The sequence below is a fragment of the Neoarius graeffei genome, chromosome 4, assembly GCF_027579695.1.
Source record: "Neoarius graeffei isolate fNeoGra1 chromosome 4, fNeoGra1.pri, whole genome shotgun sequence".
Classification (NCBI taxonomy): Eukaryota; Metazoa; Chordata; class Actinopteri; order Siluriformes; family Ariidae; genus Neoarius; species Neoarius graeffei.
Window position 1 is genome coordinate 73,020,824 of NC_083572.1, and position 27,128 is coordinate 73,047,951.

A 27,128-nucleotide genomic window follows, 5' to 3' on the forward strand; every position below is an offset into this window, starting at 1 on the left:
TGTTTGCACCGTGGGTCAGAGAGGACTGAAATTTCATCTGTGCTGTATGTCGAGCATGTATAGCATATTTGACAATAAAGTTGACTTGACTTGCTTAAGGGAATCGAACCAGCAACCTTTTGGTCCCAAAGCTGCTTCTCTAACCTTTAGACCATGGCTTCCCCAGTTATGTGAAAGAGGAGAGCACAAACACAGTCCCGCACTGTGCGATTATGCGATTGAGATTCCCACATTTGAGGAATTCGCAAAGGTCCACACAGTCCAAGTGCACTTTGGGCAAACCACCTTCTTGATACAACAGGTCTTCAATATATAATACTTCAATGTATAATACTATATACAAACATACAACTATACAAATATACCACAATCGAGCAAAATATACTAAATACTTACAACATGCAATGTCTGAATTCTAAAGCTTGTTATAAAATCTAATTTATAATTAAATTAAATAATAAGTAGAAAAGTTTATGTGTAAGTTACAGTACCAGTCAAAAGTTTGGACACACTTACTCGTAGAAACTTAAGTGTGTCTAAACTTTTGACTGGTACTGTATGTGTACGTGTTAAAAAAAAAAAAGAGTGCTAAAAAACCTGCCCAAACAAAATCTAGACTTAAAGCTGTAACTGTATGTAGGAGTCTTCAGGACAGAAGGCTTGGCAGTTTCTTGGTAACATGCCAAGCTGCATTTTTTGCCTTATTAATTTCAAGAGACAGTTTAGAGCAGCTATAATATAAGTCATAACATGAACTAACTTGTTCTTTGTAATCATAATGATAACTGGCAAAGTGCTGTGGTATAAGAGGAATAAAACATACCACTGTCATAGGAAAATAATCATACTCCGTCATGCTTTATTTCTCACATAACACAGGGAGTGAACACACTTTCCGAGGAGTGTTAGAGGTACAGTAATGAGGTGACAAGAGAAGAAATGGTTAAGTTCTGCAGCAGCGAGTCAGTGAGGTTCTTTATCTGACTTTTTATTTCAACTTCTGCATCTCAGGAGCTTATTAGCACCACACTGGCTGTGCTGGACCACAATGAAGCCACATTATGTTTCATCTCCTGCAGTATGAACAGCATTACTCTTGCATCCAGTTCCAGACTTTTAGACTAAGAACATCTTGAGTCTTCAGGCTGTTAAACTTCCCATGTCTGAATACACCCAGAGGAATTTGGGATATCATGGATGTTCCTCAAGGTACACAAACTTACACTAGACACAGTCTAGTGTAACACATTGAACCATGAGTCTACCTCATTGCAATGTGTACAGCACTGTAATAATACATTATCTCAGCTTCATGATTCTTGTTTACAACTGCACTACTTCACTACCAGTTTGTATATTCGTTGATTGACAACTGTTTTTGCCTCAAGGAATTTGTTTCGCACAAACTTTGCTCGCAATAAATATGATGTATCCATTAAACTGCATACACACTGAACATAATGTATAATACATACATAAAAAATGGACATATAAGGTTTGAATTATGGGACATTTGTGCATTAATCAGATACTGCTGGGGATAAAGAATGATCTGAGAGAAAAGAGGACAGGAGTGATCATCCAAAATCTTGGCTAGGCCACGTGTGCATTGGTCAATGAGTTTAGCTATGGAGTTCAAATCAACATTGAGAAAACATGCTCATGTTTTTACAAAAACACATTTTTAGTCATTTGACAGATACTCCTACAGAAATTAAAAACAGCTGACAGAGACAATGATGCAAAGCTAGGCATTTATTCTCGTTCGTACTAGAGTAACTAGTTAGTACCATAACAGGAACACAATAAATACCTAAATAAGATTCAAATAAATGTGTAAATACAAACCCCAATTCCAAAAAAAGTTGGGACACTGTGTTAAATGTACGGTAACACTGAGACAGAAGTGAACAGCAAGGACTGCCAAGGCTGCAGCAGTTATGGCGAAACTGAACCAGAGAGTCTGCAGTAACCTCAGCCTCACTGAGAAGACCAAGCTGCACATCTACCAGGCCTGCATGCTAAGCACACTCCTCTACAGCAGTGAGGCATGGACCATCTATGCGAGCCAGGAGAAAAAACAGCTTCCATCTGAGGTGCCTGCGACACATTCTACACATCCGGTGGCAGGACAAAGTGTCCAATACTGAAGTCCTGGAGTGAGCCAACATGAACAGCATGTTTGTCATTCTCAGAGAGAGGCGCCTGCGCTGGCTTGGCCATGCGACTGGAACCTGGGCGCATCCCCAAAGATCTCCTGTATGGTGAACTCACAGAAGGCTCACAACCAATTGGACGCCCACACCTGCGCTACAAGAATATCTCCAAGAAGGACATGAAACTGTGCAACATCAATGTCGCCACATGGGAGAGCCTCACAGAAGACTATCCAGCCTGGTGCCTTGCTGTGAGACAGCAGAGTAGGCAAGAAACACAGCCCTTGCTCAGAAGAGAGCCAAGTGCAAAGAGACGCAAAGTCAGCCGCAGCAGCCATCAAATTTCAAGTGCAGCAAGTACAATAGAGACTGCCACTCATGAGTCGGACTACATAGCCACTCGCGAAAATGCAACTAGATGCGCTTTTGGATGCTACTCCATCATCTCACGAAGACGGAAGGATGCTGAAATATATATCTTTCAGTTATTTCTTTGAACTGTTCTTTTTCTGTGGCAGAATGTACAGCATACATCTTTAATAAAAAAAACACTAGAATTTGGTGCACAATTTTGAATTTTCTTTGGGGTTTTTGAAATCAACACAGGGTCAAAATTATACATACAGGGTCAAAAATTTACATACGCTCACTTAGATTATTAATTCAGAGGTGCTGAAACTTCCAAAATGTCTCTCATCTTGCCAAGGCCTCTTAATTTCCTGTTAGTGATCATGATTGACTACAGCTGGTAGCTTCTTTGTGCCTTCATAAAAAGGGCTTGTTTACAGCACTCATTGGATTGACCAACACACAGTAAAATGGGAAAGTCCAAGGAGCTCAGTGCAGATCTGAGAAACAGGATCACAGATGTACGGTAAATAAAAACAGAATGCAATCATTTGCAAATCTCATAAACCCTTATTTTCCCACAATAGAACATACACAACATATCAAATGTTTAAAATGAGACATTCTACTATTTCATGAAAAATATATGCTCATTTTGAATTTGATGGCAGCAACACGTCTCAAAAAAGTTGGGATGGGGTAACAAAAGGCTGGAAAAGTAAATGGTACTAAAAAGAAACAGCTGGAAGAACATTTTGCAACTAATTAGGCTAACTGGCAACAGGTCAGTAGCATGATTGGGTATAAAAAGAGCATCTTAGAGAGGCAGAGTCTCTCAGAAGTAAAGATGGGCAGAGATTCACCAATCTATGAAAAACTGCATCCACAAATTGTGGAGCAATATCAGAATAGTGTTCCTCAGTGTGAAATTGTGAAAATTTGAATATCTCATCATCTACAGTACATAATATAATAAAAAGATCCCAAGAATCTAGAGATATCTCTGTGTGCAAGGAACAAGGCTGAAAATCAATACTGGATGCCTGTGATCTTTGGGCCCTCAGGTGGCACTGCATTAAAAGCAGGCATTATTCTATCATGGAAATCACTACATGGGTTCAGGAACACTTCCAGAAGTCACTGTCTGTGAGCACAGTTCACTGTGCTATCCACAAATGCAAGTTCAAGCTCTATCATGCAAAGAAGAAGCCATACGTGAATATGATCCAGAAATGCCGCCATCTTCTCTGGGCCAAGCTTATTTAAAATAGACTGAGGTAAAGTGGAAAACTGTTCTGTGGTCAGACAAATCAAAAATTGAAATTCATTTTTGAAACCATGGACGCCATGTCCATTGGACTAAAGAAGAGAGGGACCATCCGCCTTGTTATCAGGACTCAGTTCAAAGGCCTGCATCTCTGATGGTATGGGGAGGCATCAGTGCCTATGGCATGGGCAGCTTGAACATCTGGAAAGGCACCATCAATGCTGAAAGGTATACACAAGTTTTAGAGCAACATATGCTCCCATCCAGATGACGTCTTTTTCTGGGAAGACCTTGCATATTTCAGCAAGACAATGCTAAACCGCATACTGCATCTATTACAACACCATGGCTTTGTAGTAGAAGAGTACAGGTGCTGAATTGGCCTGCCTGCAGTCCAGACCTTTCATCAACTGAAAACATTTGGCACATCATGAAATGAAAAATGTGACAAAGACCACCCAGGATTGTTGAGCAGCTAGAATCCTATATCAGGCAAGAATGGGACAACATGCTTCTCCCAAAACTCCAGCAATTGTTCTCCTCAGTTCCCAGATATTTACGGACTGCTGTTAAAAGAAGACGGGATGCTGCACAGTAGTAAACATGGCCCTCTCCCAACTTTTTTGAGATGTGTTGGTGCCATGAAATTAAAAGTTAGTTAATTTTTTTCTTAAAATGGTACATTTTCTCACTTTAAACATTTGATATATTGTCTATGTTCTATTGTGAAAAATATAAGGGTTTTTGAGATTTGCAAATAATTGCATTCTGTTTTTATTTACATTTCACAAAGCGTCCCAACTTTTTTGGAATTGGGGTTGTAATATGTGCCAATAAATGTAAAGAAATATAATAGTGTTATCTGAGATATTTTCTGAAAAGACAGGGATTTTGACTTCTGATGAAAGAAGTGAGGCACTGAGCCATTTAGAGTTGAAGGAGAAGTTCATTCCACCACAGAGGAGCTATGACACTGATGTAGCAAGATCTAGCCTTGAACACAAAGACAGACATGTTCGTTGCCTTGAGGCTGAAACCTCAGTGATTTTTCTTTTCCTCATCAGAAAGGATTCTGAGTACTTTGTAGCCTCCATTTTAGGAAACTAAGTATCTATAATTACTTAATAAACCCACTGATAGGTTTCAATCTGTCTGAACTGAAGAAAGTTGAATTGACAAAGTATGATCTAAAAATGTGGTCCTCTGCTGCTTAGGAGATTCTGCCTCACGGATCTGGGAGAAACATCTCTGAACAGCTGTATCTGCGTCAGTGCTGTTACTCAGCCCATGAGGCAGCAGAAGACTACATTTCTAGATCGTACTTTGTCAATTCAACTTTCTTCATTTCAGACAGATCAAAACCTATCACCCTTAAAAACCTTTGATGAATCACTCTCCTACTAATATTAAAATCTTTACATACAGTGTCTTGCAAAAGTATCCATCCCCCCTTGGTGTTTGTCCTGTTTTGTCGCATTACAAGCTGAAATTAAAATGTATTTTGGAGGGTTAGCACCATTTGAGTTACACAACATGCCTCCCACTTTAAATGTGCAATTTTTTTAAAAAAAATTGTGATACAAACAATAATTAATATGAAAAAACAGAAATGTGGAGAGTGCATAGGTATTCACCCCCAAAGTCAATAGAGCCACCTTTTGCTGCAATTACAACTGCAAGTCTCTTGGGGTCCCAGTCCCAGTGGCTAGATGTGCTCTATTAGCTGAGCACATCTAGCCACTGGGATTTTTGCCCATTCCTCAACACAAAACTGCTCCAACTCCTTCAAGTTAGATGGGTTGTGTTGGTGTACAGCAATCTTCAAGTTATGCCACAGATTCTCAATTAAATTGAGGTCTGGGCTTTGACTAGGCCATTCCAAGACATTTAAATATTTCCCTTTAAACCACTCCAGTGGAGCTTTAGCAGTATGTTTAGGGTCATTGTCCTGCTGGAATGAGAACCTTCATCCCAGTCTCAAACCTCTGGCTGACTCAAACAACAGGTTTTCCTCCAGAATTGCCCTGTATTTAGTACCATCCATCTTTCCTTCAGTCCTGACCAGCTTTCCTGTCCCTGCAGATGAAAAATATCCCCACAGCATGATGCTGCCACCACCATGCTTCACTGTAGGAATGGTGTTCTCAGGGTGTTGGGTTTGTACCACACATGGCATTTCCCATGATGGCCAAATAGTTCAATTTTAGTCTCATCTGATCAGACAATCTTCATCCATGTGTTTGGGGAGTCTGCTACATGCTGTTTGGGCAAACTCCAAATGTGTTTTCTTAAGCAATGGCTTTTTTTCTGGCCACTCTTCCATAAAGCCCTGCTCTGTGGAGTATATGGCTTAAAGTGGTCCTATGGACAGATACTCCCATCTCCACTGTGGATCTTTGTAGCTCCTTCAATGTTATCTTTGGTGTCTTTATAACCCAACCCTGAGCTATACTTCTCCACAAGTTTGTCTCTGACCTGTTTGGAGGCTCCTTGGTTCTCATGTTGCTTGCTTAGTAGTGTTGCAGAGTCAGGGTCCTTCCAGAACAGGTTGATTTATACAGACATCATGTGACAGATCATGTGACACTTTGATTGCACACAAGTGGATCTTAATAATACAAAAGGGGGTGAATACCTATGCATACTCCACATTTCTGTTTTTTCATCTTAATTATTGTTTGTGTCACAATAAAACAACAATTTTCACCTTTAAAGTGATAGGAATGTTGTGTAAATCAAATGGTGCTCCCCCCCCCCCCCCCCCAATCCATTTTAATTCCAGCTTGTAATGTGACAAAACAGGACAAACACCAAGGGGATGAATACTTTTGCAAGACAATGTACTTATCCTTAAGAAGTGCAGGCTTTAATATTTGATAAGCAGTTTAATCAGTTATCAGTAGTGCTGAGATATTTCATTACTATAAGGATTCCCTGTATTCAATTCAATTTTATTTGCAGAGCAAAATACTGTATATTGATATAAAGCAGCTTATACAGTGGTGCTTGAAAGTTTGAGAACCCTTTAGAATTTTCTATATTTCTGCATAAATATGAACTAAAACATCATCAGATTTTCACACAAGTCCTAAAAGCAGATAAAGAGAACCCAGTTAAACAAATGAGACAAAAATATTATACTTGGTCATTTATTTATTGAGGAAAATGATCCAATATTACATATCTGTGAGTGGCAAAAGTATGTGAACCTCTAGGATTAGCAGTTAATTTGAAGGTGAAATTAGAGTCAGGTGTTTTCAATCAATGGGATGACAATCGGGTGTGAGTGGGCACCCTGTTTTATTTAAAGAACAGGGATCTATCAAAGTCTGATCTTCACAACACATGGTTGTGGAAGTGATTCATGGCACGAACAAAGGAGATTTCTGAGGACCTCAGAAAAAGCGCTGTTGATGCTCATCAGGCTGGAAAAGGTTACAAAACCATCTCTAAAGAGTTTGGACTCCACCAATCCACAGTCAGACAGATTGTGTACAATTGGAGGAAATTCAAGACCATTATTACTCTCCCCAGGAGTGATCGACCAACAAAGATCACTCCAAGAGCAAGGTGTGTAATAGTCGGCGAGGTCACAAAGGACCCCAGGGTAACTTCTAAGCAACTGAAGGCCTCTCTCACATTGGCTAATGTTAATGTTCATGAGTCCACCATCAGGAGAACACTGAACAACAATGGTGTGCATGGCAGGGTTGCAAGGAGAAAGCCACTGCTCTCCAAAAAGAACACTGCTGCTCATCTGCAGTTGGCTAAAGATCATGTGGACAAGCCAGAAGACTATTGGAAAAATGTTTTGTGGACGGATGAGACCAAAACAGAACTTTTTGCTTTAAATGAGAAGCGTTATGTTTGGAGAAAGGAAAACACTGCATTCCAGCATAAGAACCTTATACCATCTGTGAAACATGGTGGTGGTAGTATCATGGTTTGGGCCTGTTTTGCTGCATCTGAGCCAGGACGGCTTGCCATCATTGATGGAACAATGAATTCTGAATTATACCAGCAAATTCTAAAGGAAACTGTCAGGACATCTGTCCATGAACTGAATCTCAAGAGAAGGTGGGTCATGCAGCAAGACAACGACCCTAAGCACACAAGTAGTTCTACCAAAGAATGGTTAAAGAAGAATAAAGCTAATATTTTGGAATGGCCAAGTCAAAGTCCTGACCTTAATCCAATCGAAATGTTGTGGAAGGACCTGAAGCGAGCAGTTCATGTGAGGAAACCCACCAACATCCCAGAGCTGAAGCTGTTCTGTACGGAGGAATGGGCTAAAATTCCTCCAAGCCGGTGTGCAGGACTGATCAACAGTTACCGCAAACGTTTAGTTGCAGTTATTGCTGCACAAGGGGGTCACACCAGATACTGAAAGCAAAGGTTCACATAGTTTTGCCACTCACAGATATGTAATATTGGATCATTTTCCTCAATAAATAAATGACCAAGTATAATATTTTTGTCTCATTTGTTTAACTGGGTTCTCTTTATCTACTTTTAGGACTTGTGTGAAAATCTGATGATGTTTTAGGTCATATTTATGCAGAAATATAGAAAATTCCAAAGGGTTCACAAACTTTCAAGCACCACTGTAGTATACATGTATAAGAGTAATGGTTTATAACTCCACTACCTTGTTGTGTACTGACTTTTTTTTCAGCCGAGTTGGTAAAAAAAGCATTTTATTACACAAGTACACCTGTCGAATATGTAGAAAGACAATAAAGTTGAATTAAATCCTAGCTTATGAGTGTTACAGTAAACATGACTGATTACGCACGGAATACACATAAAATAGAAACACTATTAAAGGCGACTAAATCCGGATTACTTTTGTTTGTATTCGTTCTAAAAATGTAATTAGGGAAATGATTACACCACAGCTCTGGGTAATGGGACGTTGATTGGATCCTGCAAAATAGCACTTCAATTACAAAAGCGAAGAAACAAACAAACAAAAAACCCCAAAACAAAACCCCACATGCTTGCTTTGCGGATGCAAGGGGTCTTTGGACTTCAATTGATGCATCAACTCCATTTTATAGTCCATTGTGTTTTTGACTTTGGCTAATGACTTTACCGATAAAGCAACTAATACACCATCTACTTTGAATGCTTAAATGATCACATCCAACCCCATAAAAACCTCATCCTATCAGGGAACATCTCTTTAAACACTGAGTGTTTTTCCTTTATGCTCATCTTCTTTAGGCCACCTCCACATTTTAGCGCTAACGTTCTCTCTCTCTCTCCCCCTGCCCTGTGTGTATGTCTTGTCTGATATAATGCCAGTGTTTGAGAGAGGAGGAGCTGCATATCTTATTTAACAGCCCGTTAGATACAGCTTCCTGCATCTCACATTGACAAATCACACCCATTACTGCTAATGGATTTGTCTTTCTGCCTCTCTATTTCTCCTCTATTCTTCATCCTTTCATCCCACCATTCAGTTATTTTCCCTCTATTTTCCCATTTGCCTACTCCATGGATTCCCAACCCTGGTTCTGGAGTATCCAACATCCTGTACAGTACATTTTAGTCCCCCAACCAGACATCTGATTCAGCTAATCAGCCCTTGAAATGTATACGTTAGATAATTTGGTCCATTCTCCATCATTCAGTCTCTCCATTTTTCCTTTCTTTTATCTTTTTATTAACCTATTGTTATCCCATTCCCTCATGCCTTTATTCCTCCAGTCATCTGCATTCCCTATCCATATTCCTCCCTATTATCCCTTCTTATCCCTATCCTTACATCTTTTTTATGCCTTCACGTTCCCCATTCCTGTCATTCTTTAACCTGTCCCTAACCTTCTGATCTTTCCATCCATTAATCTGCCCCATTGACCAACAGTTCATCTCTCCATTCTCCCCATTGACATTCCTTAATCTCTTTTCATTCCTTCATCTTTTTATCCCTCCATCATCCCAAGCCATATTATACCTTCCTTTCCCCATCCAGTCAACCATTCATTCTCATTCCCTATTCTTCCATGCCTTCTTCTTACTTCATTCCTGAATTTCTGCATCTCTTCGTCTCTATCCATACCCCCATTCCTCCATTCCTCAATCTCTCCATCTACTATTCCTCATCTCACCATTGTTCCAGCTCATAAATCTCCAAATTGCTTCCTATTATTGATCTCCACTTCCTATTATTGATCTTTTCATTTTTACGCATTCATTTATCTTTCCTTTATTTCTCTCAATGTCCTTTTCCTCCATTCTCCTGTTCTTCCCATTCCTCTCAGAATATTCATCTTCAGATTCCATCTCTTCATCTTGTCTCATTACCCATCATTTTCACCCTCTGCTCTTGCCAGTCCCCAAATCCTTTTATCAATATGACTTTACCTATTCCACATCTGTCCATCCCTCGCTATTCTCCCACACTTCTGTTTCCCCATTCCCAATCCTTCTAACCCTTTATTTCAATTGTACCTATACCCTGTCCTCATTTCACTTTCATTCTCTTGATACACTTTTTAAAGCTCAACATAGGCAGCATGGTGGTGTAGTGGTTAGCACTGTCGCCTCACAGTGAGAAGGTTCTGGGTTTGAACCTTATGGCTGACGGGGACCTTTCTGTGTGGCGTTTGCATGGTCTGCCCTGGTTTCCCCACCATCCAAAGACATACGGTTAGATTAACTGGCTACTTTAAATTACCCATAGGTGTGAATGGTTGGGTGGGAACTGCTCTGTGTCCTTGACATCCACCATGGGTAGCTCTCCTGAGCTACCTAACAAATCTACAGCTGATGTAGAAGTAGTTCAATATCTGGCTACATAAAGCCAGATGGTGGACAAACACACACATTTTTCTGTTTGTTATTCTGTTGCTCTTTATGCTTGATGAGTGTGTAACTGATAACATTTCAAAACTTTGACTCATCTTGAATCAGCTTAAGTTTATATTTAGCTCATAATATTACTACATGACTATTTCCTATATATTACTGGGCTGTCTAAACGTATTATTTACTCACTTTCCCCTTCAAGAGATCCAGTAAAAAGTGCTGAGATAGCTTTCCCTGCATGTCTTTTTGCTTTCTTCACAAATTAAACTGTCAAAAGTGAACACATCTATAGGGAATCAGTCTTATCCAATTCTCCATAACACTGCTAAACCTCTACTAGCAAGCTAGGAAGGAATTCTGACAGAAAAGTTGCACTTCTGATATTCCTCTATTTTTACAAGTTTTGCTATTGCCCTTTGGGTCCACCAGGAGGCAGTAGGCCAATTTCAGTGCTATCTTCAGTGCTAACAAGCGTTTAACATATAAAGGAGGTTATGTCACATTGCTGTCATAACCATGCATGACCTAGAGCAGTGTTTCTCAACCACTGGGCTGCGAAGTGCCATCTAGTGGGCTGTGATTTTTTTTTCAAGTTGAAGCTAATTTTTACTTATAGTATGGTACAATTGCTGGGTTGCATCTGACGCCACATCTGTCTCATTAAGCTATGGTCACCCTACAGCTCGCGATGCTTTGTGATGGGTTATCAGTGAAAATGAGGAATTTTGGTGACGATGCATGAAGATATACACATGAGCTAAAAGTTGTGGTCACACAGCATGCGAACACTTAACTGTCATGCCTTTGCGCACTTGAGTCTGTTGCACCTCGAGTGGCCATGTTCACTCACAGAGCGCATTGTGCGCGCTCTTGTGACCCAGTCGTTATGGGAAACACCTGATACTGATTTGAGCGCAATCAGCATGTGCAGATATGGACACTGTTTTCACAGAGGCTTTGCAAAGTATTATCATTATCACTGTAATGTTTGTTTCTAGCCATGTTTAGAATGCTGTTTAAATACTCTGCTTTATGACTCTGCTTTCTGCTTTGCTTTCATTTTTGTAAATATCACGCCTGCTAATAAACACTCTTCCTGCACTTAGCTCCATCTACTGCTATCTATCTTGTAGTGTCCTGATCCCCAGATTTTTAACCCAACCACATATAAAAACTTGTACATCTCCATGCTCTTCCAGGTTTTCATCTGTTTGTCCGTGTAGAACGATATCTGCAGCACCAGGTAGTTTGAGATGTCAGGGAACTCAATGGATGGATAATTTTCCAACTCAGAGGAAAAATCCTTCTTTGTTAGCGAGTAAAGATCTAATCCCATTGAGCGGTTTCTATATCCACGTCTTTTGAGTGTATTTCTTGGTTTTAATAACTTGCTTGTTTGCTGTAAACAAACATGGCAATAAGTTCTTGTGTTAATCAACCAGACTCCACTTTTGGATCTTTAATCCCTTTTGACTGAGAATGACCTGCATGCATGGTTTGGCTTCTGGCACATCCATGCAGTTTAAATACAACACCTCCAATTAAAACCAGTTGGTTTTTACTGTATTTATTTAATTCCTGGGCTCCCATCTGCAACAGTGAGTGATGTTGCACTCAGTTAATACACTTTACAGTAGATTATTAGATTCTAATAGAATAGATGAGTCAAAGTAATTAAAGATCTTTTTTAATGGGCCTGAATTGTTACAAGTATGAATAGGTGGGCCTTAAAGTAGAAAAGGTGTGTGTGTGTGGGGGAGCAACTATGGTCGGTTGGACTGGCAGGTAATGTGTGATGATTCTACCTGAGTCTTATCACCAGTCTACTTGTTTTGTTTCTTTGTGGTTTCAGTAACTGCCAAGAGCCAGAGAGCGAGCATGAGAGAGAGAGAGAGAGAGAGAGAGAGAGAGAGAGAGAGAGAGAGGACAACTGTAGCAAAGCTGACAGAGTTTGTAATGCATGTGCACACACACACACACACACACACACACACACACACACAGACAGCGATCTTAACCTTTAGCAAAGCGAAAGCCGCGAGCGAGTGATGGCCCCTTTTCGGTTGCATTTCCGTTATGTGGAGGATTTTTTTTTTTTTGAGTTTTTGAAAGTGTGCTGAAAAGCCTCTCAGAAGTAAAAGTGAGCCCAGAGCTCTGCTGAAATTCTGCATACCACCTGAATCTTTCTCCACACCCATACACACTGGGTACCTCACTGGTTTCATCAGAATGATCCTAGCCAGCAACACATACACAACAAGGAAACGGACACTCTCCACTAAGAGCACTGCACTACGGTACATGAACAATAGCTTAAAAAGAGATTATTAGGCATAGGTGATCTCATTTAATTTCCCAAGAGAGTATCTATATAGTTATAGGAAAGTCACAGACCATGGATGTCAAACGCTTTTTAGGTAACGACATTCAGCATCAACTACAAAACAGGTGAAAATACCGCAATTCATTTCCCCCTTAAAACTATGTCTGTGTTTACTGCTCTATTTTGCCCCCTGAGTGGAATAATAGGGACTAGCTTTTTTTAATCTTTTGATACAGTGAAGAACTACATCCATCCATTATCCATAACCGTTTATCCTGTGCAGGGTCACGGGCAAGAGGCAGAGTCCACCATGGACAAGTCACCAGGTCATCACAGGGCTGACACATACAGTAGAGACAAAAAACCATTCACACTCACATTCACACCTACGGTCAATTTAGAGTCACCAGTTAACCTAACCTGCATGTCTTTGGACTGTGGGGGAAACCGGAGCACCCGGAGGAAACCCACGCGGACACGGGGAGAACATGCAAACTCCACACAGAAAGGCCCCCGTCGGCTGCTGGGCTCGAACCCAGGACCTTCTTGCTGTGAGGCAATAGTGTTAACCACTACACCACCATGTGAAGAACTCAAAAAGATTTATTTAATATGGAACACAGATGCTAAATTAATTTACTGGGCTGAATTTGAACTTTTACTGGACTAGTCCTGATTAAATCTCTGAACATGATGCTCCCCTACATGTTTACAAATGCTGTTATTAATGACGATGACCTGCTCAGGTTAACATTGGGCTGTTCTTCTCAGTTTTCCATCTTGAACTCAAATGGTACTCTTACACCCAAATCAAGATTCGGCTTTCATTTATAGATCATGCATGCGGTCCAGCTAGTAACATCCAAGTAAAGTAGCATGTAACTGCATGTCAGCTCAGTCCAATTACATAATACCTATGATTAAGCTTTTGGCTTGGACCATAATTTTGCTTTTAAACATCGCCTACTTTCTATTGCTTTTTAAAAAATGGTTAAATATATTGTGTGGATCTTAATCAAAACTCCCACCAGGTCTTTTTTTATTCTCACTGGGGGCAGGAATGAAGAAACTCTGGCTCAGAAAATCTTTATTTCATCCAACTGGCATCCTTATTTTATTTACCAACAGGAAGTTTCCCCAAGTTTATATTATCCCTGTGTTGCAATGAATTATTCATTCATGTTGCCTCATCAGGGATCTGAGCTCAGATATGACGGCTTTCAATTAAACTGAAAGTGATTATTTTAAGGCTCTTCCAGTGTGTGTGTGTAGAGTTTATACTGACACTGTTTCTCAGAAAAGAATACCCAAAAATGTATAAACTCCTCTCTCTCTCTCTCTCTCTCACACACACACTTTTATTTCTTGGCCGTAATTTAGATTTTGTCGCACTGGGGTGAGTATGCCCATCTCACCCTGCTGAGCTACAGATGGAGTCAACATGAGCCTTAATTTCAAGCTTTTATATATCAAGAAGCCTCCAAACCAATGATAAGAAGAAATTGTGTCTTGTTGCACAATTATTTTCTGAAAGCATTCTTGTCCTCCAATATTGCAATACCTAAAATAGCTCCCCTGTTGCATAAATGCACACTCTAGGTTTTTGTAAAGAAAACTTTGTGGAGCCACTATACAATGGAAACCAAGCACACAAACACTATAAACTCATTTTTATACCATTTTATGTACACTATTAGCTTTTAGATTTTGGAAGGTTAAATTAAAAGTCTGAACTGATACAGAACTGTGCAAACGTCTTAGGCAGCACACGTAAAGAAATGATGTAGAACAAAAAAGGCTCAAAAATAATGAAATGAAATGTTTCAACATTAAAAAAATACTATAAACAGCAGTAAGCCATAATAAATGAAACAAAGTCAGTATTTGGTGTGAGAAGACCCTTTGCGTTAAAAAAAAAAAAGTTGTCTCAGGTACAATGAGTGCAGTTTTATAAGGAAATGAGCTGTAGGTTTTACCGAGCATCTTGCAGAACCAGCCACAGTTCTTCTGGACACTTGGTTCTTAATTTTGCATCAAAACCCAGCAGCCTTCATTATGTTTTATTTTTTAATCTCAAAAGTGCTCTCTTATGTAATACGCTGCTCAGATACAAACTTTTTTTTCTGTAACACTTAATTTTGTGCTGGAAAACGAACGTTTGGACTCTAAAATGTTTTTGTACTGACTCCATAACGTAGAAGTCATAAAATAGAAATCTATAACAAAGTTTGTAAAAAAAAAAAAAGGGTGCTTAAGACTTTTGCACAGTACTGTAGATCTCTGTCTTGAGTCGTTCTAAATGAAGAGGCGGGGGTGTGGTGGAGCGCTGGTTTGTGAATGGAGGGCAGAGCCAGGAAAAGTGAGTGGAAAGGATCTACACCTGCGCTGGATTTTTCAAACAAGTGTTCGGTGTTTCAGTGAGCAGCAGCAAGGATAAAAGGGGGAGAGATGAGAGCCACAAGAGAGAGGGAGCTGAGCAGCATAGAGCCGATAGTGTGTGTGTGCGCGCGTGTGTAGATGTGTTTAGTGAAACAAAATCCCTGAAAGGGTGGAGTGAAGGAAAGTCTCATCTCATCTCATTATCTCTAGCCGCTTTATCCTGTTCTACAGGGTCGCAGGCAAGCTGGAGCCTATCCCAGCTAACTACAGGCGAAAGGCGGGGTACACCCTGGACAAGTCGCCAGGTCATCACAGGGCTGACACACAGACAACCATTCACACTCACATTCACACCTACGGTCAATTTAGAGTCACCAGTTAACCTAACCTGCATGTCTTTGGACTGTGGGGGAAACCGGAGCACCCGGAGGAAACCCACGCGGACACGGGGAGAACATGCAAACTCCACACAGAAAGGCCCTCGCCGGCCACGGGGCTCGAACCCGGACCTTCTTGCTGTGAGGCGACAGCGCTAACCACTACACCACCGTGCCGCCCTGTGAAGGAAAGTGTGAAGGAAAATAAAGAGCCTTTTTTGAATTGTCCTAAGACTGCCTCCTGTCTCTTCATTTCCAGTTCAGTTTGTAAGGGTGACACACTAAGTTTAATTAAAAAAAATCATATATTACGGAAAAAAAGGTGAAAAGTGAGAGATAAGAAGCAGAAGGAGACTGGTAGAGGGTGTTTATAGTTTTGCAATGAATTTCATGACACATATTTGACTGATACATTAATCATACTAGGCAGAAATTATTGAGATATTCATACTCTTTTCCTTCCACCGGTAACTGTATTGGCCACTAGGCATGTGTGTGTGTGTGTGTTTGTGGTGCCCTGTGATAGAAAGGTGTCCCATCCAGTGTTTCCAGGATAGGTATTGAATACACTGTAATCCTGCCTAGGATAAAGCAGTTACTGAAAATAAATGTCAGATAAATATCAGAGAGAAAGCATTTCAAATTAAGAACACTATGAAAATGCCATCACTGGACCCCCAAAGCTTTTCTCCTTCTTTCAGGGAAAGTTATGAAGTGGCAGATGCACATGCTACCATACGGATATGACTGCTTCCCTTAACATACAACAGCATTCTTATAGGCATGTGGGAGTATTTAATAATGTAAGGGGAAGCCATGGGCTAATAGATAGAGAAGCCTATTCTTCTTCTCGTGCTCTGAGGTCGACAGGTCAGATGTTGTTGGTTACCCCACGTACTTGGTTCAAAACTCGTGGGGATCGGGCATTTCAGGCAGTGGCACCAAGACTGTGGAGATATATATAGATATATATATATATATATATATATATATATATATATATATATATATGTGTGTGTGTATATAAATAAAATTTACTTACTTACTTAGAAGCAGCTTTGGGACCAAAAGGTTGCCGGTTTGATTCCCTAGAGCAGCAGGAATGGCTGAAGTGCCCTTGAGCAAAGCACCTAACCCCTGACTGCTCCCCAGGCTGCACTGGGTATGTTGTACGTTGCTCTGGATAAGAGCGTCTGCTATATGCCTGTAATTTATTTTGTTGCATACACTCGACAAAATTGCTCACACTGAAAAACTGCAATTGCTGGTAACGGGCTTCCTTTAATAATGGCCTAAAATCATTTACAAACTGAGTCGAAAGATGAAAAAAGGTTTCATCTCTGTTCAATTGACTTGGTTATGTCATTTTTGTGAAAAAGACATTCAATTTTGTGGAAGGTTTTGACCTGAGAAGAACCTTTATGAGTTTGAATTCATTTTGTTACCTTTGCCTCGCTGTTGTGGGTCTTACTAGGGGTCAACTTTGTGATAATGCCCCTTGTGAAAAGTTTTTCAATATACTACTATTGAAAATGTTAACAAAAATGATACTTTTTCTTTGAAAAACTCAGATCACTTTGAACCACCAGGTCAGTATGAGTCTTATTCCTTTTGTGACTTGCATTTGGAGGTCTGTTCACTGTCTGTACGGCCCTGTGAGCCTGCAGAGACACAACCTTCCTTACAAATGTTCTGATTTATCCTCACACAAAACACCACTTTAAAGAGCTATTTGAAGTGCATTCATGTCACTTTGTCCCTCAGTGGCTTCACTAATGTATAAATGCAGTGGAAAAAAAAAATCTTTTTCAGTTTGGATGTTACAAAGGAATCACTGTCTCTTTAGAATCAAACTTTCATATAATTAAAAAAATAAACATGCAGTTGTAGAGTTTGGGTTTGGATTTAAGCCCATACCTCATATTCCTGAGAGAAACGGAGGTTGTCATTGGCTTTGAGTTGCTCAATGTGTTCAGCCAGGTCACAGACGGAAATGGGCGGGTGCTCTCTCATCCCTACAGGACATGACAAAACATGGCATTATGGGAGTTCAGTTATATCAGCAATCTGTTCAGTCATATCAGCAATCCCCTGCAATGTCGCACAGTGGTTAGCAAAGCTGTGTGCTGCACACACACACACACACACACAAACTTGAAGCACACTTCATCAAAGAGATGAAGGCAACAAGAGCATGATGCCTTTATGAGAAAACATGAGGACTGATAGATAGATAGATACAGTGCTCAGCATAAATGAGTACACCTCCTTTGAAAAGTAACATTTTAAACAATATCTCAATGAACACAAACAATTTCCAAAATGTTGAAAAGACAAAGTTTAATATAACATCTGTTTAACTTATAATGTGAAAGTAAGGTTAATAATATAACTTAGATTACACATTTTTCAGTTTTACTCAAATTAGGGTGGTGCAAAAATGAGTACACGCCACAACAAAAATTACTACATCTAGTACTTTGTATGGCCTCCATGATTTTTAATGACAGCACCAAGTCTTCTAGGCATGGAATGAACAAGTTGGCAACATTTTGCAACATCAATCTTTTTCCATTCTTCAACAATGACCTCTTTTAGTGACTGGATGCTGGATGGAGAGTGATGTTCAACTTGTCTCTTCAGAATTCCCCATAGGTGTTCGATTGGGTTCAGATCAGGAGACGTACTTGGCCACTGAGTCACTTTCACCCTGTTCTTCTTCAGAAATCCAACAGTGGCCTTACATGTGTGTTTAGGATCATTGTCATGTTGGAAAAGTGCATGACGACCAAGGGCACGGAGTGATGGTAGCATCTTCTCTTTCAGTATAGAGCAATACATCTGTGAATTCATGATGCCATCAATGAAATGCAGCTCCCCGACACCAGCAGCACTCATGCAGCCCCACATAAGGACACTGCCACTACCATGTTTCACTGTAGGCACCATGCATTTTTCTTTGTATTCCTCACCTTTGCAACGCCATACAGTTTTGAAGCCATCAGTTCCAAAAACATTTATCTTGGTCTCATCACTCCAGAGTATAGAGTCCCAGTAGTATTCATCTTTGTCAGCATGGGCCCTGGCAAACTCTAGGGGGGCTTTTTTGTGCCTGGGCTTTAGGAGAGGCTTCTTTCGTGGACGGCATCCATGCATGCCATTCCTCTGCAGTGTACGCCGTATTGTGTCATGGGAAATAGTCACCCCAGTTTGGCTTTCTACTTCTTTAGATAACTGCAGTGAACTTCCATGCTGATTTTCTTCAACCCTTCTCATCAGAAGACGCTCCTGTCGAGGTGTTAACTTCCGTGGACGACCTGGACGTCTCTGTGAGATGGCTGCAGTTCCCGTCTCGTCTTCATCCGCTTATCCGGGGCCGGGTCGCGGAGGCAGCAGTCTGAGCATGGAAGCCCAAACTTCCCTTTCCCCAGACACCTCGGCCAGCTCCTTGGGAAGAACACCGAGGCGTTCCCAGGCCAGCCGAGAGACATAGTCCCTCCAGCGTGTCCTAGGTCTTCCCCGGGGCCTCCTCCCAGAGGGACATGCCTGGAACACCTCCCCAGGGAGGCGTCCAGGAGGCATCTGAAAGAGATGCCCGAGCCACCTCAGCTGATTCCTCTCAATGTGGAGGAGCAGCGGCTCTACTCCGAGCTCCTCCCGAGTGACTGTGCTTCTCACCCTCTCTCTAAGGGAGCGCCCAGCCACCCTGCGAAGGAAACTCATTTCGGCCACTTGTATCCACGATCTTGTTCTTTCGGTCATTACCCAAAGCTCATGACCATAGATGAGAGTCGGAACGTAGATCGACCAGTAAATCGAGAGCTTCGCCTTTTGGCTCAGCTCCTTCTTCACCACGACGGACCGGTAAAGCGACCGCATCACTGCGGAGGCTGCACCGATCCACCTGTCGATCTTACGCTCTATTCTTCCCTCACTCATGAACAAGATCCCGAGATACTTATACTCCTCCACTTGAGGCAGGACTTCTCCACCAACCTGGAGAGGGCAAGCCACCCTTTTCCGGTCGAGAACCATGGCCTCGTACTTGGAGGTGTTGATTCTCATCCCAGCCACTCCACACTTAACTGCAGACTGCCCCAGTGCATGCTAAAGGTACTGGTTTGAAGAAGCCAACAGGACAACATCATCTGCAAAAAGCAGAGATGAAATCCTGTGGTTCCCAAACAGGATTCCTTCCGGCCCCTGGCTGCGCCTAGAAATTCTGTCCATAAAAGTTATGAACAGAACCGGTGACAAAGGGCAGCCCTGTCGGAGTCCAACATGCACTGGGAACAGGTCTGACTTACTGCCGGCAATGCGAACCAGACTCCTGCTCCGTTCGTACAGGGACCGGACAGCCCTTAGCAAAGAGCCCCGAACCCCATACTCCCGAAGCACCCCCCACAGAATACCACGAGGGACACGGTCGAATGCCTTCTCCAGATCCACAAAGCACATGTGGACTGGTTGGGCAAACTCCCATGAACTCCATGCACCCTATGAAGGGCATAGAGCTGGTCCAGTGTTCCGCGACCAGGACGAAAACTGCATTGTTCCTCCTGGATCCGAGGTTCGACTATTGGCCGAATTCTCCTCTCCAGTACCCTGGAGTAAACCTTCCCGGGGAGGCTGAGAAGTGTGATTCCCTTATAATTGGAACACACTCTCCGGTCCCCTTTCTTAAAAAGAGGGACCACCACCCCAGTCTGCCACTCCAGAGGCACTGTCCCCGACCGCCACGCGATGTTGCAGAGGCGTGTCAGCCAAGACAGCCCCACAACATCCAGAGACTTGAGATACTCAGGGCGGATCTCATCCTTCCCCGGTGCCTTGCCACCGAGGAGCTTGCAAACCACCTCAGTGACTTTGGCTTGGGTGATGGACGAGTCCACCTCTGAGTCATCAGCCTCCGCTTCCTCAATGGAAGACGTGATGGTGGGATTGAGGAGATCCTCCAAGTATTCCTTCCACCGCCCGACAATGTCCCCAGTCGACATTTACCAAAACCCTTATGGATAAGAATCGATCAAGGACCGTGACGTCGCCCGGTATGGCGCAGCCAGGGCCCCACCCTGGAGCCAGGCCCGGGGTTGGGGCTCATATGCGAGCGCTTGGTGGCCGGGCCTTTGCCCACGGGGCCCGGCCGGGCTCAGCCCGAAGCGGTGACGTGGGCCCGACCTCCTGTGGGTTCACCACCCACAGAGGTAGCCGTAGGGGGCCGGTGCAGTGTGGATTGGGCGGCAGTCGAAGGCAGGGGCCTCGACGACCTGATCCCCGAACACAGCGGCTAGCTATTGGGACATGGTTGCAGTTCCATCTTTCTTAAATTTTTGTATCACTTTTGCTACAGTATTCTGAGTGATAAGTAAAGCTTTGCTGATCATCTTGTAGCCTTCACCTTTGTGGTGTAAAGAAATTATTTTCTTTGGAGAATTCTGAAGAGACAAGTTGAGCATCACTCTCCATCCAGCATCCAGTCACTAAAAGAGGTCATTGTTGAAGAATGGAAAAAGATTGATGTTGCAAAATGTTGCCAACTTGTTCATTCCATGCCTAGAAGACTTGGTGCTGTCATTAAAAATCATGGAGGCCATACAAAGTACTAGATATAGTAGTTTTTGTTGTGGTGTGTACTCATTTTTGCACCACCCTAATTTGAGTAAAACTGAAAAATGTGTAATCTAAGTTATATTATTAACCTTACTTTCACATTATAAGTTAAACAGATGTTATATTAAACTTTGTCTTTTCAACATTTTGGAAATTGTTTGTGTCCATTGAGATATTGTTTAAAATGTTACTTTTCAAAGAGGGTGCACTCATTTACGCTGAGCACTATAGATAGATAGATAGATAGATAGATAGATAGATAGATAGATAGATAGATAGATAGATAGATAGATAGATAGATAGATAGACATGCATGCTTATTGACTGGTTGGAATCTAGACTCTTTCTCCACTCTGAACAACTTATGGATTGGTTTTTAACATACAGCCCCACATCCACCTGCTTCCCATCCAAGCAAGCACTATAAACTGTGTAAATGATATGCAAGATGAGAAAAGCTTCAGCCAGTAGGGGGCGCAACACACAAAGCCCGAATGATCAGCCTAGGTAAGAGAATGGCTGAAAAATCAGGACAGTGGAGTGTAACTCTGTGTTCCAGGTCTGTTTCAACACACCCTCGCCTACTTCCCCTACACACTTGTAAATGTGCATCAACTGTGTCAAACAGGTTTGCACAAACATCACAAGAGGAGCAGACTTTCAGCAGGAGCACACCAAACCTTGGCTACAAGAACAATGTGGGTGTAGTGATTTTCTTGTCCATTTGCATGGTCTGTTTTTGTATATTCATTTTCACATTAAGCTAATCACAGCCAGCTAAAGAGTTATAGAGCTTATGTACGGTTTGCTTAATAGCTAGCAAAGTGAAGCAGCACAGAAACTGTAATTCATACTTACCAACTCCACCAATCCACACAGTAGTCTACTGATTGTGACAGGTGAATACTGCCTACCCATTTTAGTTCTAAAAACTACCACATTGCAAAATAATCAGCGAACACTGTTGGATTTGCTCTTCTCACTTCGCTTCAGTTGTTTTCAGCACAGTGGACACAAGTATATAGCATCAAATAGTTATATTAAGTGAAGCCGAGAGCCAGTGGAACGGCGCGATAATGATGTTGAATCTAAATCTAAATCATATCGGTCTATCGCACCATTCCACTGGATCTCATTATGGTTCGAGCCAATCGACAATGAGCTTACATGCTACAACAAATCATGCCAGTGTTTGTAAAAGCCAAACACACTTTGGTGATTGTGAACAATGAAAACTCCAAAGGGGAAAAAAAAAAGATTTGCGATGACAACAAGTTCAAGGTGACTTGGTTGTCGGATCATCTCAGCATCAAAGCACTGAGGCAAGGTGAGAAGTATGTCTGATTTCTTGGTCAGTTTTCTTCAAACATGGCACTCAGAATGCACGATTTGACTTTTTTTTTTCAAAAAATTTCCGGAGGACCATGCCGCCATACCCCCAAGAAGGGTGTGCTGTGTCGTGCAATCTGATCTACCACTTTTCATTCTCTGGGGGTTGGCAAGTATGGTAATTGTAATTATTTCCTTGTCCACTTGCGTAGTCTGTTTCCTTTAAAACTTTTGTATAATTATTAACATGCAAGTGCTTAAGAAGGGTTTGCTAATTAGCTAGCAAAGTAAAGTAGAATAGTAAGAACAACTGATTTCTATAAACACTATACTGCATCATATCAGTGTTTACGGTCTAGTTTCTGACTAGAATGAAGACTACTGTATCAGCGTTATGTGCAGTGGAAACTATTTTGTACAGTGTATTTTCCTTGACGCTCTGTACTTGCTCACCTGCTCGTGGGTTTTCTAGCTAGTGTGCTAATTAGCTAGTGAAATAATGTCATTTATTTTTCATTCAAGTTTTTTTTTTTAAGCGTAAAATTAGCCCAGTTTTCACATATGGTGCATTCACATTATGCCTGTTTTTTTCTGTCATGTGCTCTTCACATCTGGCTAATTATTCACGTTTTATTGAGCTTATCATTTCAGCAGGAATTTTCTAAATGCGATATGGAGTTGACATCCATTTTGGAATAGAATAGAAAAACTTGAACGGAAAAGTTTGAAATTCAGCAGGACAGTGTAGTTTCTCAAATACAAATCAGTAAACAGCACTAAAAATATGGATGAGCTAACTGTTAGTTATCACTGCATTATTTATCATTTTTCCACAGAAACAATTCCTGAATCCAAGGAGAGGAGGAACTGCTTTGAATAGTCTCAAAATTCATATCTGTTAATAATAATAATAATAATAATAATAATAATAATAATAATGTATTATTATTATTATTATTATTATTATTATTATTATTTCATCAGATTGCAGTAGTATCTTCTGCTACCTGGGAGTTTTCTCGATCCATCATCTTACAAACTTCACTTGCGCTGCTAAAGTAATGGAATTGGCCTCAGGGAGTTTAAACAAGTAGAAGTGGAGGGGAAGTTAGTGAGAGAATGCTGAAAATGGAGACAAATGTGTAGGTGACACAGGAAGAACGGATGGACACTAACTTGGAGTGTCTGGACAGCTTGGGTCACTGGAACCTGTGGAGAAAAGATGAGGGAAGGAAATGTAACAGCCATAAAGAACCCCACACACTGCTGAGATTTGGAAAGAAGGGAGCGGTAAGAAAAGAAGAGAAAAATGAAGAAAAACTCGGCTTTCGTTGCTCCAACTAAAATTGAAATTCACACATTAGGTATCAATCACATTAGATAACATGCCAGGAGGCATGTTATGGTCTCAGGTTGTCCTGCCCTAATACACTTGATTCTTCATTTAACACATTTGTCTGTCTGTCTATCTATCCACCACTGGTATTTTTCAAACAAGCTACATCTGGGACATGCAGAACCAAAACTGTGACATAATTCTCTTTATTTTTTTCGTGGTGCAGTTTCTATCAAATCCTGCGCTCTGATTGGCTGGAGAGCAGGTCCATATCCTATGGTACGGACCCCAGTTACGGACCCCAGTTATGGACCTCTGGGGACTCGCTCATTCACAACAACAAACATAGTAGAATTTTTTGTCAACATTTTATCTTTTTTTTTATAAGATATATTTATAAGATTATCAAAAATCTTATAATTTTTTGCCAGCATTTCTCAGGAGAATAGCATTAATTTTACATCATGGATCGTGATAACGACAGTGTTCACAGCGAAAGCGAGTTTTACTATCCTGAGGAAGACAAAATAAAAGAAAATATTTCAGGAGAAAGCTAAAAACTTCTAACTTGCTAACGCCGAGCAAAAACATGGCTGAATCCTGAATGACTCAATTTTGTATAAATAGGGGACTACATAGGTGGCAAAATGTAGTTTTTTTTCCTGCCATGGAAGTGCACTTGTATACCGAGGAGGAAGCAATTTGCATTACAGCCGTGAATGAGGATTCAAAATGGCGGCTCGCCTCGGCTCGGCTTTCCCTTTCGAGTGTTCTCGTTTTCTGTTAGAATTTGGTAAAGAAAAAAATAAATATATTATTTATCAGCTTAAGGTTGGTCCGTATGGTGAAATACTGTGACCTCGGCCTTGAATACTGACCTCAGCCCAGAGGACTTTCAAGACCTCGGTCACAGTATTTCACGATACGGACCTCCCAGCTGGTAAATAACATTATATATATATATATATATATATATATATATATATATATATATATATATATAAAATTTATATATATATATATATATATATATATATATATATATATATATATATATATACATACATACAGTATATATATATACAGTGTATATATATATATATATATATATATATATATATATATATATATATATATATATATATATATAAAATGTTATTTACCAGCTGGGAGGTCCCAGCTGTGTCGATATCATAAAAAGAAAATCACACGTTGGCTTGAAGATATGAAGTTTATCGTCTCACTGAAAAACTCGTATTTTTCATATGAAATACATTGTGGATCTGAGTGACATATTTCCCGATATTTCACTCCAATGACGGCACTCCCAGTGTTTTCCCGCTGACTGGACGCACGTTGTCAAAATGGCAAACCGGTTCAAAATTAAAATTCTTTTGATTAATTGCATTTTTTGTGGATGTGTCCATATAATATAAAGAACATTACACGGTGGCATGAAGATATGAAGTTTATCTTCTTGTGTTGAAAATATTTTCACTTGTTCGCTTTGATCATTTGTGAATATGTTCACCACTCTCTCTCTCTCTCTCTACATATATACATACACGCACATACAGTGGGGTCCAAAAGTCTCTCTGACCATTCATGAAAATGCTTCTATTTTGTATTCTTTTCTAATTTAATAAAAAAAATTATTAAATATGATATTATTGAGCTGGCAGGGACAAGTTTGTGCAAAACCTTACGACCTATTTCAGATCAACTCCATCAGATTTGTCATCTGAACACATGCTTTAATAAAAGAGATGAAACCTGTGGAAGAGGAAAACCTGAGCTTTTGTACAAATCAGTTAAAATGGTCAATATCACACATTTACTTACATTTAAATAGGGACCTAGAAATAGTGCAGAATCTTGAATATTATAAATTCAAGACATTGAATATTTACTTTCTTTGTGCGAAATATTAAAAATTCTAAAACCTTCTGGTTTTTCCCCCATTTTAAATGAAAAAAAAAATCCCAGATTTTCAATGCGGTCTCAGATTTTTGGACCCCACTATATATATTAGTCGATAGCTAATGCCTGATGCTTCCCCTCTCTATTGTAACATGAACAGTTATTTACGCTCGCAATGGAAATACACTCCCAAACCCTGCAGATAATATATGATATAAAATATATGTATATACAATGTGTAATTTTCCTACTACTCTGTCATGAGTCACTTTATTTGGAAGTGTCCCTGTAAACTGATCGAACTCCTGATAGATTTTGTATGTCTTATGTAGCGATACCTGAAGAATCATTTCCTAAGTTAGCTAGTGTTCTCTACAAACATTAGCTAGCAAAGTAAGCTTGTTAGATGAGAGATTTTATTTGTCAAAGTTCAGTTTGTATGGAGTTCGTATATTAGCTGGAGGTGCATCAACTACCCAAAGCTCTAACATATGCATCTACACTCTCAGAAAATAAAGTACATTATTGTACCTTTAGGGGTACAACAGCTTGTCACTGGGTCAGTGCCCTCTAAGGTACTTATCTGTACCCTTTATACACTGCTTGGAGACATATATGTACCTTTTTGACCCTAAAAAGGTACACATAGTTACCTTGAAGTTCAATAATGAGCCCTAGGGAGTACAATAGTGTAGACTGTACCTTGGGGGACAGAAATTGGCTCCTACTGTCCCCCTATTTCTACCAGCGTATAGTGTATATTTACACAATGTCTGAGTGTGAATATGTGTAATGAAACACATCTGTTTGTGTCTGTTTATCCAAATCAAGGTGTGTGTGTGTGTACATTGCAGTACCCTGTGTTTGGTAGTTTAGTCTCCTCATCTCTACAGGATCAGACGAGTGGGCCAGCAGATGATCCTTCACTCCGGCTGTGTGTTCATCCTTCACTGAGGGGGATGCTCGCTTCCTACACACACACACGCACACACACACACGCACACACACACACACACACACACACACACACACACACACACACACACACACACACACACACACACAGCAAGGGGACTAATTAGAGCACAGAACTACACACTCCCATACACTTTATGCTATTACAAAAAAGAAATACATTAAGCTATGCAGATAATTGCACAATTTCATTGACATTAATACGCACATAGCGTATAACATACAAACAAAAAAAGTGCAAACACCCAGATGGACACACACACATACAGTACATGTTAACATGTATATACAGACT

The 27,128-nt window shown here is 40.7% G+C and overlaps 1 protein-coding gene across 5 annotated transcripts in view; it reads right to left on the reverse strand.

Moving 5' to 3' along the window:
* The window catches only part of ptprfa (protein tyrosine phosphatase receptor type Fa), a 498,031-nt gene that overhangs the window by 49,487 nt on the left and 421,416 nt on the right, over positions 1–27,128 (reverse strand). For 4 of the 5 annotated variants that reach the window (XM_060919685.1, XM_060919683.1, XM_060919686.1 and 1 more), the window contains exons 21-23: positions 26,716–26,828; positions 23,779–23,811; positions 17,581–17,678 (exon numbers count right to left, since the gene is read on the reverse strand). In XM_060919685.1, the coding sequence (XP_060775668.1) occupies positions 17,581–17,678; positions 23,779–23,811; positions 26,716–26,828 (244 nt within the window). The remainder of the gene's footprint in view (positions 1–17,580; positions 17,679–23,778; positions 23,812–26,715; positions 26,829–27,128) is intronic. The other variant, XM_060919687.1, reaches the window with a different exon arrangement.